Source organism: Opisthorchis viverrini (genome assembly GCF_000715545.1).
Source record: "Opisthorchis viverrini unplaced genomic scaffold opera_v5_189, whole genome shotgun sequence".
NCBI classification, from domain to species: Eukaryota; Metazoa; Platyhelminthes; class Trematoda; order Opisthorchiida; family Opisthorchiidae; genus Opisthorchis; species Opisthorchis viverrini.
This window is the reverse complement of record NW_008751836.1, coordinates 725459-741721: the sequence shown is the minus strand read 5'-3', so window position 1 is coordinate 741721 and position 16263 is coordinate 725459. Positions and strand designations below refer to the sequence as shown.

The following is a 16263-nucleotide window of genomic DNA, read 5'->3' as shown; positions in this document are numbered from 1 at the left end:
TATACCCTACCCTTTCGTATTGTGTATTAGACTTGTAGTGCAGTTAGTGATTGAGACTTGTACTACACGCTTGAGTCTGAATTACTCACTCAAGTAGTGGTTGTTTGCTCAAATACCAAGCGATAAATCGTGCCATGACAAACTGATATGGCGAGAAGTTGCCTTGAGATATTTTGATCCAGGGATAAAGTGCTTGAGCAGCCTGTCAAAGGTGATCAGGTTACTCAGGCAGCATTGACCACATTTGGTCCACTTTAGTGACTAAACCATTCGACAGCGAGCAGTTCCTGCATACGTGGATTTTTAGTAAAGCATTCTCTCGTACCCAGTGTTGTTTTATCTAAAGAATAAACTGAAGGCAATTGAAATTAGCTTCTCTGTGATATTTGATTTTTAGCTTTGGAAACATCCTTCAAGGGTCTATAGAGCTATATATAGTGAAACGTCTCATTAATTCAGTGAGCCTTAGACAATAGGGGTCTACGACGTTTTTTACTGATCGAGTTTCACGATACTCGTGTGGATCTATAGAAACCAAGTCCAGTTAAGTAAAGCCTTCAACCGTGGCTGAAAAGAGGACAGAAAATTGTGCACTCTGAAATGGAGAAAGATGCTGAATACGTTTATCATTGGGCGCTTTAGGCCAGTAGGAATAATTCGAAGTTTGTACGCAGTGGGGCGCGAATAACCAGGAACAGAGCCACTTGAGGGTTTCTAAATCAAAGGTTGTGAACTTTCCTAATGGACGCGTAATGGATAGTAGTTCGGATGAACGTAGGATATGACCTTAGCTTTTGTTTACATGAAATTAAGTTTGTCAGAAATAACTGAATTAAATTAAGCGTTAAAATGTTCAAATATTACCAAGCCACATTCAGTGATACCTTGAGATGGGCGCAGGTTATGTACTGCAGATGTCGATTGGACCGCTTTAGTATAACCATTTATCGATAAAGTGTTTACAGGAAGATAACAACTAACGCATTATTAAAATGTATAGCCCGTGCATAGTGGTGGGTCCGAAGAGGTTTTTCTGGCAAATTTCTGGATGTCCAGGTAAAAAACCATGAAAGGACGAAGTGATTTGAAAAAAGGGATGTCCATTTATGGCTGCACAAATTTGGTGCTTCTGATTTCCATGAGGGCGAGATGGCTTGGTGGTTAGGGCGCTAATTTACTTCAGGAAGGTTTCGTGGTTCGAACCCAACATCTGCTTCTCAACTCCTCCTGTCTAGGTTTAGACAACCTGGCAATATCCCGACCCGCGTGCTTCCTTCGGGTGGCATGGCAGCTAGGTACCTTAAAGGTGTTACGGCTGAACGATTGTCATTTTTTATTGATCTGATCCCGTAAAATGTGACTCCTCATAGAAAATCTGATACACTCTTGGTCGATCATTTTGTCCACCAAACTTGTTAGATTCTACTCCAGTTATACCGGTGAAAGGAGGAAACCCTCTGTTGTGAATTCAATCATTAGCAACCACCATCTAAGCGGTTACAAGCTACTGGACAGGTAAGCAAACTTCTCATATGCACATATTTTTAAACTGAACATTCTCACGCGTCTTCTTGAACTTTGATAGATATCCATTGACTATTACACAATTGTAAGCGAACGTCGGAAAGCAGTTACACAATATCCGTAGTAAACTTCACCTTCCATTAAACGCCGAGCGGGGCTTCGACATGACTACAGGCTACTAACATGTCGCAGCAGTAGTATACGCCGTTGTGACGGTATGCATAATAAGGAGAGCATTGGCTACCGGCTTTCTCAGTTTTCCGCCCAGTGTTCAGTTTCAAACATTATTGTACCGTCATTCTCTCGTTTCCAGTCTCCACAAGTTTCAGTGAGTTTTTCACCTGAAGAGACGAGCTTGCATCATATGAGGTACTGTTTTGACCCGAAATTCGATAAAATTGGTGAGTTGGGGGGGGGTGTTACAGGAGGTACACGTATAACTGCAGCTGTGGGCGTGTCATATGTTCGTCTCGCTATATTCTTGAAAAGTCAGTTAATTAGGCTATTCCATCCAAAATCACTTGAATTATTCGAATCCGCAGTGAACTTTGTGAAACTGCTTGAAGCCTTGTTGGTTAGTTCGAGAACCACCGTTCCTTTGGTTTGTTGAACTTAATCCAATTCAGTGTAAGTAAAGTAGGCAGTTTTGAATTAATGACGCAACAAGGATTTCGTTAACGTTAAATTGACCGCGATTGGTCGGTCGAAATGTCACTAGATTGAGTAGCCATTTGAGTATTCCGCGCGTACAAAAAATTGAAAGAAGCGGCTGATACGCTTCCGTGAAGTCCAGGACTGCAAGACACCAATATCGAGTATCTTAAGGAAGCTCAGTTTACTTGAGGACGAGAATTCTTGATGAGCTGGGCATTTCTCCTTTCCAATAGTGCCCGGATCCTCAGCTGTCGGCATTTTTCCAAAAAACGGACACACATGAGAGGAGGCACTTTCCCTGATAGGGGGTGGTCATTCCACAGAGTTCCTCTGAGCTTCAAACAATGGAGTGAAACCTTTTGACCTGAAATTTACTCCTTGCAAGTTGTGGTGTACTTGAAGGGAGAAAAGTCTTGAAAACGAACGGGTTACGCATCCACATGGGAAGTAATGTCGCGCACGTCTAAACGCACACGGTTTGTGAAGTTCATATGAGGTGATGATCCAGCTATCGTTTCATTTGGGTATTTCCTATTTAGAGTTTAGATAAACTACTGATGATGGATCATAGGTGAACGATATTCAAGCTGCAACATCGGTAGTTGTTATATCTGCTGATCCGTAAATCTGTGGTATTTGCTGCTGACCCGTTCCGGTGCCTAATGCCGGAAAAAAAGACTATTAGAACGGAACGCAAAGCTATATTCTGAACCAGCAAGTGAGTGCGTGCGAGAGCAAAAGTTACAACGGCTCCAAGCTATTTAAAAAAGGACTTTCTGACATTGATCCGGGCTGTCTGATAGGTGTCAGTGAACACCTATCAACACCGATCGTGCCTCTATGAAATGCCTGAACGCTGATCACATTCGGTCGTGCTTTTGTGGTGTGCATGATCACTCTTCGGCTTTTGCTGAATTGATTGAATGATTGACTGGCCTGGATGCTTGCCGGCTTTCCTGTTGAGATTTTGGTGGGGCAGTAGGTTCCGGGAATCTGACCTTCCTGATAGTAATGGATGTCAACGGTGGCACTTGGACGGTGCCAAAAGATTCATGAGTGAAGCTTTTAGTGTAAACAAAATGTGTCGCTATCAATAATTCAAAAGAGTCTAGGCTTACTAAAAGCTGGGGCTGGACAAAGGGGAAGTCATAAAGAGGACAAGCCTTTGAGAACAATGTCATAAAAACGTTCTGTGTGCTCATTACTTCTTTAAGGTGTGGAATGTAGTATTAAGACTTGGGCATCTGGCAGTGTAAAAAGAAGACGGTCATTTTTAGCACTGAATCCAACGGCCCGTGTCTTCAGTCTCGAGAAGCTACGCTTAAAGTGGGTGCAACAGATCTCCCGTACAAGAGTATGGCGGTGGCACTTGGTCCATTTCCTGCCTAAAGCCACTCTTTCTCTCTTCCCATCTGGTTTCTCACTGTGCATTTCCTTACTTTTCTTTTTCACTTTTTCACCAGGTCATCAGTGAAAACTACCCCCGATTTACGGGAAACTCTGTGACTAAGTAAGTTTCTGCCTCGCCTTCACTGTAAAGATGCAAGCAAACAAAAAACACGACGTCACAGTTATTAACTGCACTTCAGACACTACATGAACGCAAGCAGAAGTGCCAACTCAACAGCGCACTGACGATGTCTCCACACGTGGTGACAAAACGTTTGAAAGCCAATAGGGAAACTGGGCGAAAAGATCAACTGCCACCTGACCAACAGCTAGACGCACGCTTCTGTATTTTATGTGATTCAATTTTCTGAGTGAAACACCACAATTCCTCCCCTGATAGGTTCGTACGGCACCAGGTAGCTTAACTGATCAGCCAAACTCGATTACTTTAGCGCGACGATCCGAAAACGGGACTTGTGCATTCATCTTCTTGATAATCGACTGCCGAATTGGAGGTAGGAATGTTCCGTAGACAACTCTACAGTCACTCAAGACCTTCCCATCACAAAATTCAATAAGTACTAAGCCTGACGTGTCTATTCCGTTCCTACAAACGTTTCCTGGTTCTCTTACTGAAATATCTGGTCAACAAAAAGCTCACATGTTGACCGAAACTAGTCGTATTCACCGTTAAGATCAACGAAACAATAGTACATCGACGAATGTTGATGGATTACTCGCGAATTGTTGCTGAGGCAACGCGAGTTGTTGTCCACACACAAGTGATGGCCTGTATACAGGTAGCCTGCGGTTTTGTTTATTTATAAAATGTTTATCGATCTACGGCCGATGCTATGAGTTCATCATATATGCAGCTGGTGACACTGCGGCCAAGGTAATCTCGAACACGTGTGATGTTTAGAACCACAGTTCGGACGTCAATAAAAGATAAAAAGACTCATCTTGCACAAAAGCTTCGTCAGTCCAAGTGAATAAATTACCAGGTTGACCGAGTATCTTGGGTAAACGGAGAAACAACAAGTGAGGTTTCTTAACTGAAACAGAAATTCTTGTTCGGTGTTTAGCATGGATGACTAACACTTAGGACGGATGGATTTGAGAAAACCTGTTATCAGGTTGAATCAGGATTTTTGGCCGTCACCCTGCCGATCCAGGACACCTTGATGCAGTATTCCTTTTGGGCATCGTTCACAGATGTTGTCGGTCTGTATGCTAAGGGGATTGGGGGGAGGGGGGTTAAGTGGATTTTACACTGTTTTGGTTTTGTACTTTAGACCCAGAACACTTCACTGATAATCGAACGCCGTCTCGTGTGACGTCGGCTGATCTAAAGCCGCTCTCCACACACCTGTCAGTACGACGCCCTCTATTCCATTCACTCTGGGATGGTTGAGGATTTTCACAGCCGCCACTCGCTGTGGCGTGAATATTTGTCCTCATTTCAAAACTTCCACACTTTCCATGTCTGTTACGTGTCCATTGAATCTTTCGCCGTTTCAGAGTATTTAAAATCACCTGATATTCATTCGCGTTTCTTGGTGGTCTGTTTACGCACCGATCTCACCGATTCTGGTGGACAACTTGCTGAACCTTCGTGCAGTCGTTCAATTTCATTTTGTATATACAGTCTCGGGAAGCGACTCTTAAAGTGCACCAGTATTTAACACCATGTGTTTCCTTCTGGAATGATCTTCTAATGTAAGCCGTATTCAACATCATCTTGTTTTGTATGACATGACTGCTGTTTCGACTCATTCCTCGTGTCAATTCCTAAGGACAATAGCCGTCCTAGTTACGGCTTAATTAAACACATATGGGTTTCTACTTTCTGGACGCCTCTTCTTTGTTTCAATCTGTGCTGCTGCATACCGTCGATGCTCTCTCACTCGGCTAAGTATGGTGTGCCAGAGCATACTACTGGTAAGTACTTTAAGACCACACCAGTGCCTGTTGGTTTCTCGTAAGTGACAATTTCCAACTTCTCACCACTGCTGCAGTCTAGAACGGACTATGTATTCGAACTAGGACTCTAGCTTCATACTGAACTTAGTATACGGATCCTAAGTGTTAAGGTATCGATGGCATTCGTTACCACCTTTGATCGATGGAACGTTAAAAAACTTTGGATGGACACTCGAATCAGGCTGGCACTTCCTGTCAAGTCTTTCCTACACAAGTTAACTAAAAAGGGGGATAATGGAGATCCCATTACCAGACCATGTTCTCCTAAAAACAAATTGACCGAGGTCGAAGCACATTCTGATGCCCTCAACTACCTAATCCACGGAGGGTTGCTTTGAGTCTGCCAGTAGCAACCTTGTCTTGCCCTGTAGTACCGTTATGAGTAGAAGGTCAGTCATACGAATATTCGTTTACATAGAGTTGACATCAAAATTGACCAGAACATCGCCCAGCTCCAACGGAAATCCAGTGGCTGCTTTTTAGCAAAACCACAAGAATTTCGCATGTGAATGACTTACCGGTAAGTGGCTTCGGGATAATAGAGAGAAATCAGGTTGGCTCATGTGGTGGTGAATCTATGCCATTCACCAATTGTATTTTGGAGACAACTGCCTTGTGATTTTTTTGTTAGCCCAGTAATTCCGGGTTGAATTGCACTTTTGGGATACAACGGGTATATGTTGATCAGATGGTAGTTGATCTGTTCACCGAGCTTGGCAATCGGTTTGCAAACGTTTCGTCAAAAACTATCTAAACTAAACACGGAAGAAGCACCCATTCAACTGCGTACTGACGATATCCCCTTGACCGGGGACGAAACGTTTGCAAACCAATTTCCAAGCTCGGTGAACAGATCAACTGCCATCTGATCAACCACCAGTAAACACACCCAAGCTACACAGATTTCAACAGATCGGAAACAACGGATATCACCTGTTTCGTCCCAAACGATTGAACACCTGAATACTTCCCAAGTTCAGCCTTACTCTGATGCATTACTGGCGTAGTTGTTCCATTGCTAAATTTCGTCAGCTGGGTGTTGTTTAACCTTCCGTAAATAGTCTCCCTCATTCATCAGTAGGGTGGTTTTAGCCTTATCCGTCTTCGCGATTACGATAATAGCCATTTGGTTGAATGTGTTTAAAGACCCTCTCTCTGCTGGTGATACATTGGAGCCTCTGGTTATTGGGACTGTGACCAAAGATACCTCCATGAACGGAAGTTCCTGATCCAACCTTTCCCACTCATCTGTCGTCAGTGTTAGTCATCTGCATCAGACAACAAACATGCACTTCTGACCAGCATTCAGTAGTGATCAAGTCGGCTAATTGCAAATCTCACTGGTAGTTTCTTTGTTCGTCTCAAAAAGCTGGTAACTTGTTCCCTTGGCCTGGTGAAGCTTTGGTATAAAAAACAAGACGTTGCTAAGCGATAAACCCAGTGTTTATGAAAGCTCGGCTCCAAATATCTTCTGGTTGATTGAAGACTCGCCTCACTTTTAGGAAATTTCAATCTACTGATGCAAAGCCGAGTTTTTATCAGATCACCGCTCTTTGCACGTTCATTTGTGATTGGTCCACTGTCTGTGGCGACCTTTGTTTGTCCGAGATCACCAACTGTTTGAAACTGAATTTTCGACAAAACAACTGAGCTCTGCTCACCGGATAATCGAAGTCTGAGGTTTCCTACAGCATAAAGATCTGTTGAGTGGCCGGAGTACGGGATCATTATTCACCGATAGTGCTGCCAACCTGTGGGGTGCACGTCTCAACCTAGGTTCTTTGATGAGCGTGTTCAAACCCCTAGCTAGGTCTGAGCTGCACTAATAGTCCTGGAAACTAGCCAGCAACTTGCGAGATGCACACCACCAACTGTTCCCAAAAAGAATGTACCAGCTAAACGGTGTGTTTAGGCATTTAAACCATGGTCAACCGAATATGAAGGACGAAATCCAACTTGGAAACACCAAAAATATGAATGGACTGATGGGAATTGGAGTGCCTGGGACTCGCTCGTCAGGTATGAGCAATATAGAGGAAAAGGATACGACTGTGCACGGGGTCTAACCAAAACCTTCCCGCCTTACTCGGTGGCTCTAGCCTTCGAAAATATAAACATTCTGCTCAGAAGAGGTCATAAAGGCATTTTTATGGGAAGCAATCACTCAAGAAGCCAGTCAGTACCAGAACATGTAATGAAATCTGTCATCACCTTAATTTCGAACTGAGTACAAGCTAATCACGTCCGTGAACAATCATACGTGGGAGAATGATAGCGTTGAGTTTCACATGCGGAGATTTACGGACTCTGGATAAACGACACACACACACTAGTCTCCCCCCGATGGAACGGTGCGGAACGCAAAGAGATTTGCAGCCATCCACTTCCTTATATATAAATAAAAATCGCCCAGCTGTAGCACCTTTTCGGTGCCTAGCTGCCATGTCACCCGAAGGAAGCACATGGGCTGGGATACTGTCAGGTTGCCTAAGCCTAGACAGTGGAAGTCGAGAGGCAGAGGTCGGGTTCGAACCATGGACCTTCCGGTCAGTAAGTTCGCGCTCTAACCACTGAGTCGTTTCGCACTGTCCCTCACATTGAAAGAAAAATAGGATCACTGGGCGAGAAAATCAGTTCCAAATGGTGTTTCAGGAGGGAAAGGTAGAGTAGTAGGCTTGATTTGTTCAGGTTTGGACTTCACGGTTGGTCTCCGATCAATAACTATCGACTGTAATAGACAACATCATAATTCAGGACTATTCTGGTGAATCATCTAGGCGCAAACCTTCTCGGATAACAACTTTCCATGTATGTAATCTTGTCCACAACGTTCCAGGTCGTAGATAAGAGTAACGAACTTCGTGCTGAAGAAGATCCCCCATATGTTTGAAATCCTTCTGATTTGAACGACTATAGGAGAAACGTTCGGTATGGTAGAATAACTTATATCGCAGTTAGTCGATAAGGTACAGATGATTCGATTGAACTCGGATGCACAATTCCCTCAACCATAAGGTTATTACGACAGTGATAGAAAATCTAAGTCCGCCAGTGGATTCAACAAAACAATTTGCTCTAAAATACCGTTCCGATTCCGAACAAACGGGAGAGGAGGACAGGAAGACGACGTATCGACCCCCGTACGATTGACCTAAATAGCTGCTAAACACTAGTGAGTCGGAAAAATTCCCATGAACACAAGCACATGAAATAACCAACCAGAAAGAAGACAACGACTCAGTGAATAGTAAATAAATACAGAGAGCATGATTCTATTGAACACACACAGGGAGCACTGCAGCTGGAATATCATTCCTATTCCGAATGATCATACCGGCAGGGGGGGGGGTGGGAGTTGTTGTTCAACAGTGACACATAGATAGACAGCAGCAGGAACGGCGATTTATAGAGCTAGTTTCGGTCAGTGATCTGAGAATGAGAGCGGGAACGGGACAATCCGAGTGGAACATGTTTTTTTTGAAGAACTGGGTGAGTGGGTGGGGGTGGACTACCGCAATGCACCCGAAATCACAGCCATATAACGTGTTCACCGAATCCGACCTACAAGCCACAGAAACACCATCGGAGTGAGTGGATTAAAAAACGGTAAAAAAACAGCGCCTTCTTCCTATTGCGCGGAATGTTGCGAACTTCACAGAAAATGTTGGCTTTGAGGATTGTTTGCAGTGTCTGTGGTGCTTTTTATTCGCGGCTTTCATGATGGGAGTTTCAAACAAAAATATTGGAGGTGGGTTGGTAGAAGCGGAGTATGAGAAACGGTAATGACACAAAAATACCATGATCACCAGTTGGGGTGGAAAAAAAAGATGGACACTATGGGGCAAGCAGAGAGACCGACAAAACAATTTAGGGTTTAAAAATGATCTATGAGGTAAGCTAGAAAGCAGTCTGGCATAGACATTGAACACTGGCCACCCTATATTGGGATTCGTCGCAGCGATCAGGGGCGAGAAACAAAATCAAAGATTATACAGAGAGTGACATAGTACAGACAGCAGGGAGGGATAGCATTTTGAAAATCGTTATCTAAAACATTAGAGTATGGATTAAAAGAACGAAACGTGTGTGTGTGTGGGAGTCCGGGAATACTTGGTGCTTTTTATTCGCGGCTTTCATGATGGGAGTTTCAAACAAAAATATTGGAGGTGGGTTGGTAGAAGCGGAGTATGAGAAACGGTAATGACACAAAAATACCATGATCACCAGTTGGGGTGGGAAAAAAAGATGGACACTATGGGGCAAGCAGAGAGACCGACAAAACAATTTAGGGTTTAAAAATGATCTATGAGGTAAGCTAGAAAGCAGTCTGGCATAGACATTGAACACTGGCCACCCTATATTGGGATTCGTCGCAGCGATCAGGGGCGAGAAACAAAATCAAAGATTATACAGAGAGTGACATAGTACAGACAGCAGGGAGGGATAGCATTTTGAAAATCGTTATCTAAAACATTAGAGTATGGATTAAAAGAACGAAACGTGTGTGTGTGTGGGAGTCCTAGGGGGAATACTTCAACTGTATGTACCTCTCGGAGGCAACATAGTCCCGGTGGGTCCCAGAGAGGAGCTGAAACAAGGGTCTCTCGAATCCACACTGGCCGACAAGGAGACGCCCTCGGAATTCACAGGAGACTGAATTCGGAAACCACCCGGTGTGGACAAGGAGGCATGGAAGACAGAAGTTTGCGAAGCAGCTGTACTCAGAGTTTCCTGCGACGCACGTGGAGCGGTGAGTTCCGCCGTTGGAAAGCCAAATCCGAAGCGGCCCAGATCTGACTCCGCGATCGAATCCGTGGTTGGTGAATGAACGGGAGTGGCTACGGCAGAATGTGATGAGCGAGAAAGGGGCAAAATGGACTGATGGTCAGTGGCTAGAATGCCAGTACAAAAAAGCACAAAATTATGCGGGTTCAGTTGTTTTTGTGTGTTTAGGTGGAAAAGCAAACATGTATTGTGGGAAAACTGCTTCAAACTAACGTTGAATTCACACAAGAGCGATTCATTGTTTGGTTTCAGTAACAATATGACATTGAAGAATCGTCCAAGCGGGAGGTTGGCCCTAGTAAGATGTAGCCTGTCGGTGGCAGTATTCATATGCCCATAGGTTTTTAGACATTCTGACCTGACATGCAAAGGAGAAATTATAGAAAGGGAAATGGACCAACTAGTCTAGATAGCGACAAGCATTTCCTTGTTAGTACAGTACATTATAGTAGACATCAGATCTCATAATGGTTGAGAAGCCTATCTCACTTAGCGGAGCGCTTTTAAATCTGTTAAGAATCCATGTATTTTCTGTTAAACGGTAAACAAGATTGCCTTGACAAGAGTCACGTGGTTGGTACGGATTCATGTTTAGAGATAGATAACCTATCAATGACCATTACACACAAGTGATGATGAGATGATGCATGAGGATTGACAGGTGGACAAAATTCGGAATCCCGGAACTTAGCGAAACCTGCTAACCACTGGAACACATAAAATATCGAGAACGGGAGGTTGGTGAATCTGGAAATACCTTGGGGTGCACATAGGGAGGCCGAATCACCATGGAGGCCACGATCACCAGGCAAACTGGTGTGGATGGGTAGTCGGCTAACAGTGGCCGACCAAATCGGCGGTCGCGAAGCAATCGGTCCTGGTCTCCGGGCACTGCCAAATCCATTTTGAGATGCTGTTGCGGTACTACTTGGTAATGAACTGGGGATGGAGGCACGATGTGGACTGGCGTTAGAATCTGGTGCAGATCGCTGGACCGGAAGGGCAACATCATCCGACACGGGACCAAATGGCCCGTTCATATGAGTGAAGTTCACAACCCTGGTTCCAGATGATTCGGGCTCGTAAAAATTGCAGTAAGAATCGTTCTGAAATGAAAGAGCAATATAAGCAGACGGTCAGCTCAATGGACGCAGCAACGATAAATCCAAAGGCTGATGGATGCGAGGGGTTACGAAGATAATTGCCAGAAATCGAAGACAAACGGCACTGTGGACTATAGAGAGACACAGACGGAAGGCTAAGAATTGCGAACGCAGAGGCTGTGATAGGGAGAGGGTCTAAATACCTCCCCTCGGGATAACCTCAACAAAATCCGCAATCTGTGTGCAAAATAAACGACTACGTTCTTCTGACAATCGTACAGAAATTGTGACGGTTTTTCATCCTAGTTTATTGACCATTGTTAAATGTAGTTGACAACTGCACGGGATTACAGTGCGTGTTTGATTTCCCCAAGCAAGAAGCCAGTCATAATTTGTTTTATTGAATTATACTGTGGTAGGTTTAACATAAAACATCCGCATTTTCATTAGCCAGTTTGTGTCGTGTAAGGCCCGACTTAAACCTGGACGATCCTCATCCGCGAAACTGCGATTAATAGCTGAATTAACTACTCGAGAGAAATCAGTAGGATTACGTCTCCGTAGCGACCGTCGACGGGACTTGTCCAGAAGAGTCGCTTCAGATGGGTGAGTGTTCCATAGGATAGTGCATAGGTGCCCAATAGCTGCCACAGCGTCCGCCACTACTAAAATGGGACCGACCAAAGGCAGTTGCTTTAAGGGATACGCTGCCAAGGAGTCTTGGTGTACATCCTTTGAAAGACCCTTACGTCCACGACAGCAGCAGGATGACAGCCATGTTGATTTCCTTCTTCTATTCTTATTATGTGCACCGTCAATCCCTTTTTGGCAACTTTACTTCTGGCTGCTAGAAGCTACCAGAACCCCATGGTTTTTTCTGGACTCTGTTTTCGAACTTGCAGCGGATCTTGCGATGCCGATCAAATAATGGCAGAAGCTATAACTGTTGATAATGTGGGATACTTCTGGAGTCATTTCTTCGGAACGATTCTGAGACGTGGATCCCTGGTTCAGATTCTTGTGTTGTTTTATGTCTTCAATGACTTCCGGATCTCTGGAAGAACTCCAGAATGAAAATTTGATCCTAAGTACGGACAACCCAAACCCATAGCTAACAAAGGATGACTACATCACTATACCAGTATCCAATGGAGCCGGTTTCGTATGAGAAATTTGGATAAGTCTGCCATTCCGACGATGGGTTCAAAAAGAGGGCTGAAAAGTTCAGTTACAATGTGTACGTACTAAAGATCACGCTCCGATAAGACCCCTTAGGATTCGGATGTTGTATCGCTGCCCGGAAAACTGAATTGTCTTTAGTAATACATTCTAGGTTTCGGACAACCAAGTCAGTTACACTGTACCTGGTGTTAGCACTTAGTACCGCACGAGTGAACAACATTCGCAGCAGTATTTCCCGGCAGACCTTCGTTCCAGGTTATCAGTGATTATGCTCCATCCGACATCTATCCTATGGGAGTTACCCGGTGTTCAGGAAGTCTGACAAGCACCTGGCTCCGCACTACATATCGGAGTGAATCAAAGACCAATCAAGAAAACAATAATTTTAGCTAGGTCCCCAACTATACTGTATATTGCATTGAACACCTTTGTTCGAGAGGCTGGTCCCGACTCAATCTCAATTACATTTCCAGGTTCACATAATAGTCACGCGATGCACCCGAGATTGTCAGATGTAACAACAGTGGCACGGGATCACCTGAAACACGTGGTCCAATAGTTACTTTGTGGGTAGTCGGAACCAGCGAAAAGGAATGTAATTCAGAGGTCGATGTCTATTCGAACAGAACAATGAAACTGGCATACAAGGGCAGCACAAGACGAGATAAAGTCGTGTATAACTAGTCTTGCGGTTGGTGCATGAGTGTGGTTCTAACACTACTCGCTTCTCAAATCGTTTGGAGCCCATATAAAAAAATGTGAACTTGAAGGCTAGGGTTCCGTCAAACACCCAAATAGATTCGCACTAATACGGTCTGTATTGCCTAGATGATGTGACGTACAGTGGATGAGGTGGTGTTAGTGTTAGCTTTGATAATAAGCTAGCACCAGCCATGGGATCGAATTTAGTCTGTAAAACTCTAAGGCATCCGACTATACTCAGTCGTCGGTAGGACTTATTTGTTAATTCCCTTCTTCTGTCCTTATTATGTGCAACGTCATTCTCCGTTTTTTGCCTTTATCACCTTTCCTGTTTTGAACTGAACGCGAACAGCTCTTTGACTTTGTCATCGTACGACTTGTTTAAACCAACATGTGGGTTTCGTTATCTTGTAGCCACCGTGCCTTGAGTCGGTGTGAACTTTTGGATCCCGTTTGGAATTAGCAGTTCCTAAACCGGTGTATAGAAGCTGCTGTAATGCCACGATGAGTTTTGTGCAATTTTATCATTATATTCATAGTAACGCATTTGTTGATGAATCTCCATTTGAACGAGTTGAATTCTTCAGAAGGCTCTTTTCGCACAACCAGGTGAAAGGTAGAAACGAGCCAGGAGAAGTTAAACAATGACTTGGCAGCCATTACCAGCTGTCCTGGCCATTGCTGTCTCCATGGATGGGGACCCCGAGACGGGACACATAAATGCCTAGAGACATTGTCAGACATGGTCCAGTCGCGTCCTCAAAGGGGCTCATGCATCCAAGATATTACCTTCAATGCACAGCTCCCCTACCAACCTTCCGTTTAAAAGACCACTAAGAACCCTGTATTTACACACCAATTATGTGAGCTACCGCCTTCAGTGGGCAGCTCTATACCCACCTCCTCAAATCATCGGTGAACGAAACCGTGGCAGGTATAAACACTGTACGATAATTACGCAGTTTCTACAGCTGCTGATGATGATAAATCATATGTGCATCGCGCGAAGGACAATACACAAAATTCGCTCTGAACTCCCAGTGGCATCTTTGGAGATAAACTGTGGCCACAGAAAAGAGAAAACACTTTCGAGGAAGATGCACTTGTAAGTGTTATGGTAAACTGACGGGGATCTTACTTTGCCTTCTCTGTTGGAAGGTGGGGTGGTCGCCACTCCGAACTTACAGTAAATCTACCATGTTCGTACTTTACGGAATATTGCCCGTGTGTCCGCTAGTGGTATATTCGCTTTAGATGCATCAATAACTGCCATGCGAATGTTTCGCTGGATTGATGCCTACTGGTCTTACGTCTGATCATTAATACTGAATATATGAGGAAGCGAGATGGGGGAGCGAGATGGACCAAGTGGTTAGAGCGCGAATTTACTGTCCGGAAGGTTCGTGGTTTCAACCCGACCTCTGCCACTCGACTTCCCCTGTCTAGGCTTGGGCTACCTGGCAGTATCCAAGCCCTCGTGCTTCCTTCGTGTGGCATGGCAGCTAGGCACCGAAAAGGTGTTACAGCTGGGCGATTTTTATTTATATATAAGGAAGTGGATGGCTGCAAATCTCTTTGCGTTCCGCACCGTTCCATCGGGGGAAGGCGATCATTCTGTGGGAGAACACAAGCACCACACCATGAACGAATGTCTGAGGACCAGCCCTGACACCGCATGCTAATGCGTGGTGTGTTACGAGAGGAGTTTGAAACAGTGTCGTCACAGTGGATTACATACAGATGTACACTTCAACGGAAAAAGCTTACTTAGTAGTCCTCTGTATGGATGACAGCAGAGACCACAAAGAGTCAGTACATTAGCTAGCTAGCACTGTTCTGTGGAAAGAGGGCAGAGCTACAAGTGAACGGGCATGTACCAGTAGTGTGTATTTTAGCTACCAGAGAACCATCCAATCACTGCCAGTGGTAGTTCTGGCGGGCTAGCATATGGCTAACGCTAAACGTGGTTGCCATGATATATTGAAAAACTCTGGCCGACCAAAGATAGAGTTTCCGTTCAGAAAATCGGACAGACAGTTATAAAGTGACTACTCTTTTGGAGAGGAAATCACATGCGATAGATGGGACGATGACATACAAGACTGAGCTAATTGCAGCACTAGCAGTCCTGGGGATGCTGCCACTTAGGTCAGGAAATGATAATTTATTCCCATCGCATATGAACGGATTTGGATGCTTCGATCACATTGCATGTGGGTAAATCCGTTCTACTTTTTCAAGCTTACTAGTGACTGGCTGACCGTTGGGCGAATAGGCATACGGAGTGATCGATGTCTCTTTATCGCTTCATTAGCTAAGTTACTAAAGTTATCACGACGGTGTCCTTGTCACAGCAATAGCACTTGCGGTGTTGATAGTGTCTTGCTGCAAAACATCACAGTTTTCGGCAGTCACTTAGTGGGTTCACGGACAAAGAGAGGAGGCGGGTGGAGGTAATTCGCGCGCAAGTGACGCTGCAATGACAGTCTGTGGGAGCAGAACGGTGCTACAGTTGGGAGGGATGGATTGTCTTGGAGGAACAAGGCGATAGACTAGCTTGCGTAAGTGGATAGTGCTTGCTTGCCAGGATACTCACATGGGTCACGTGAACTACGAACTTCTAAGACTAACACAAGAACGGTTAGAAAATTCACTATCACTCAACGACTAGTTGGACGAGTTCGACCACAAGTCCCTACAAATACAGGGATGGAGGTTTGTCTTGAGTGTTTGTACAGAACTTAGAGTTCTTTCAAGGGATTTCAAAAGATGAGACATATTCTGATGGAGTGCAACGTAACCGCAGCAACAGACACGATTAGATATCAAGATTCGAATATCTTTTGTGTACCAGTAGACCCATTGTGAAGATGGATCACCAAATTTTTGAGGGAACTAGATGGAAAATAAGAGTAAATGCTTTTAATTCCAGGACAAATTA

General features: G+C 44.4%; 2 protein-coding genes across 2 annotated transcripts in view; one reads left to right on the top strand and one right to left on the bottom strand.

Moving 5' to 3' along the window:
- Window positions 1-8440, top strand: part of T265_07653 (hypothetical protein) — a gene marked incomplete at both ends in the record, with an annotated part of 18481 nt that extends 10041 nt beyond the window's left edge. The window contains 2 exons of the mRNA XM_009173226.1: window positions 4863-4942; window positions 8387-8440. Of these exons, the coding sequence (XP_009171490.1) occupies window positions 4863-4942; window positions 8387-8440 (134 nt within the window). The remainder of the gene's footprint in view (window positions 1-4862; window positions 4943-8386) is intronic.
- Window positions 1218-16263, bottom strand: part of T265_07654 (hypothetical protein) — a gene marked incomplete at both ends in the record, with an annotated part of 40065 nt that continues 25019 nt past the window's right edge. Inside the window, 9 exons of the mRNA XM_009173227.1 lie at window positions 1218-1341; window positions 4937-5131; window positions 5153-5307; window positions 6325-6444; window positions 6599-6793; window positions 7935-8141; window positions 9972-10015; window positions 10098-10388; window positions 11093-11441. Coding sequence (XP_009171491.1) covers window positions 1218-1341; window positions 4937-5131; window positions 5153-5307; window positions 6325-6444; window positions 6599-6793; window positions 7935-8141; window positions 9972-10015; window positions 10098-10388; window positions 11093-11441 — 1680 coding nt within the window. The remainder of the gene's footprint in view (window positions 1342-4936; window positions 5132-5152; window positions 5308-6324; window positions 6445-6598; window positions 6794-7934; window positions 8142-9971; window positions 10016-10097; window positions 10389-11092; window positions 11442-16263) is intronic.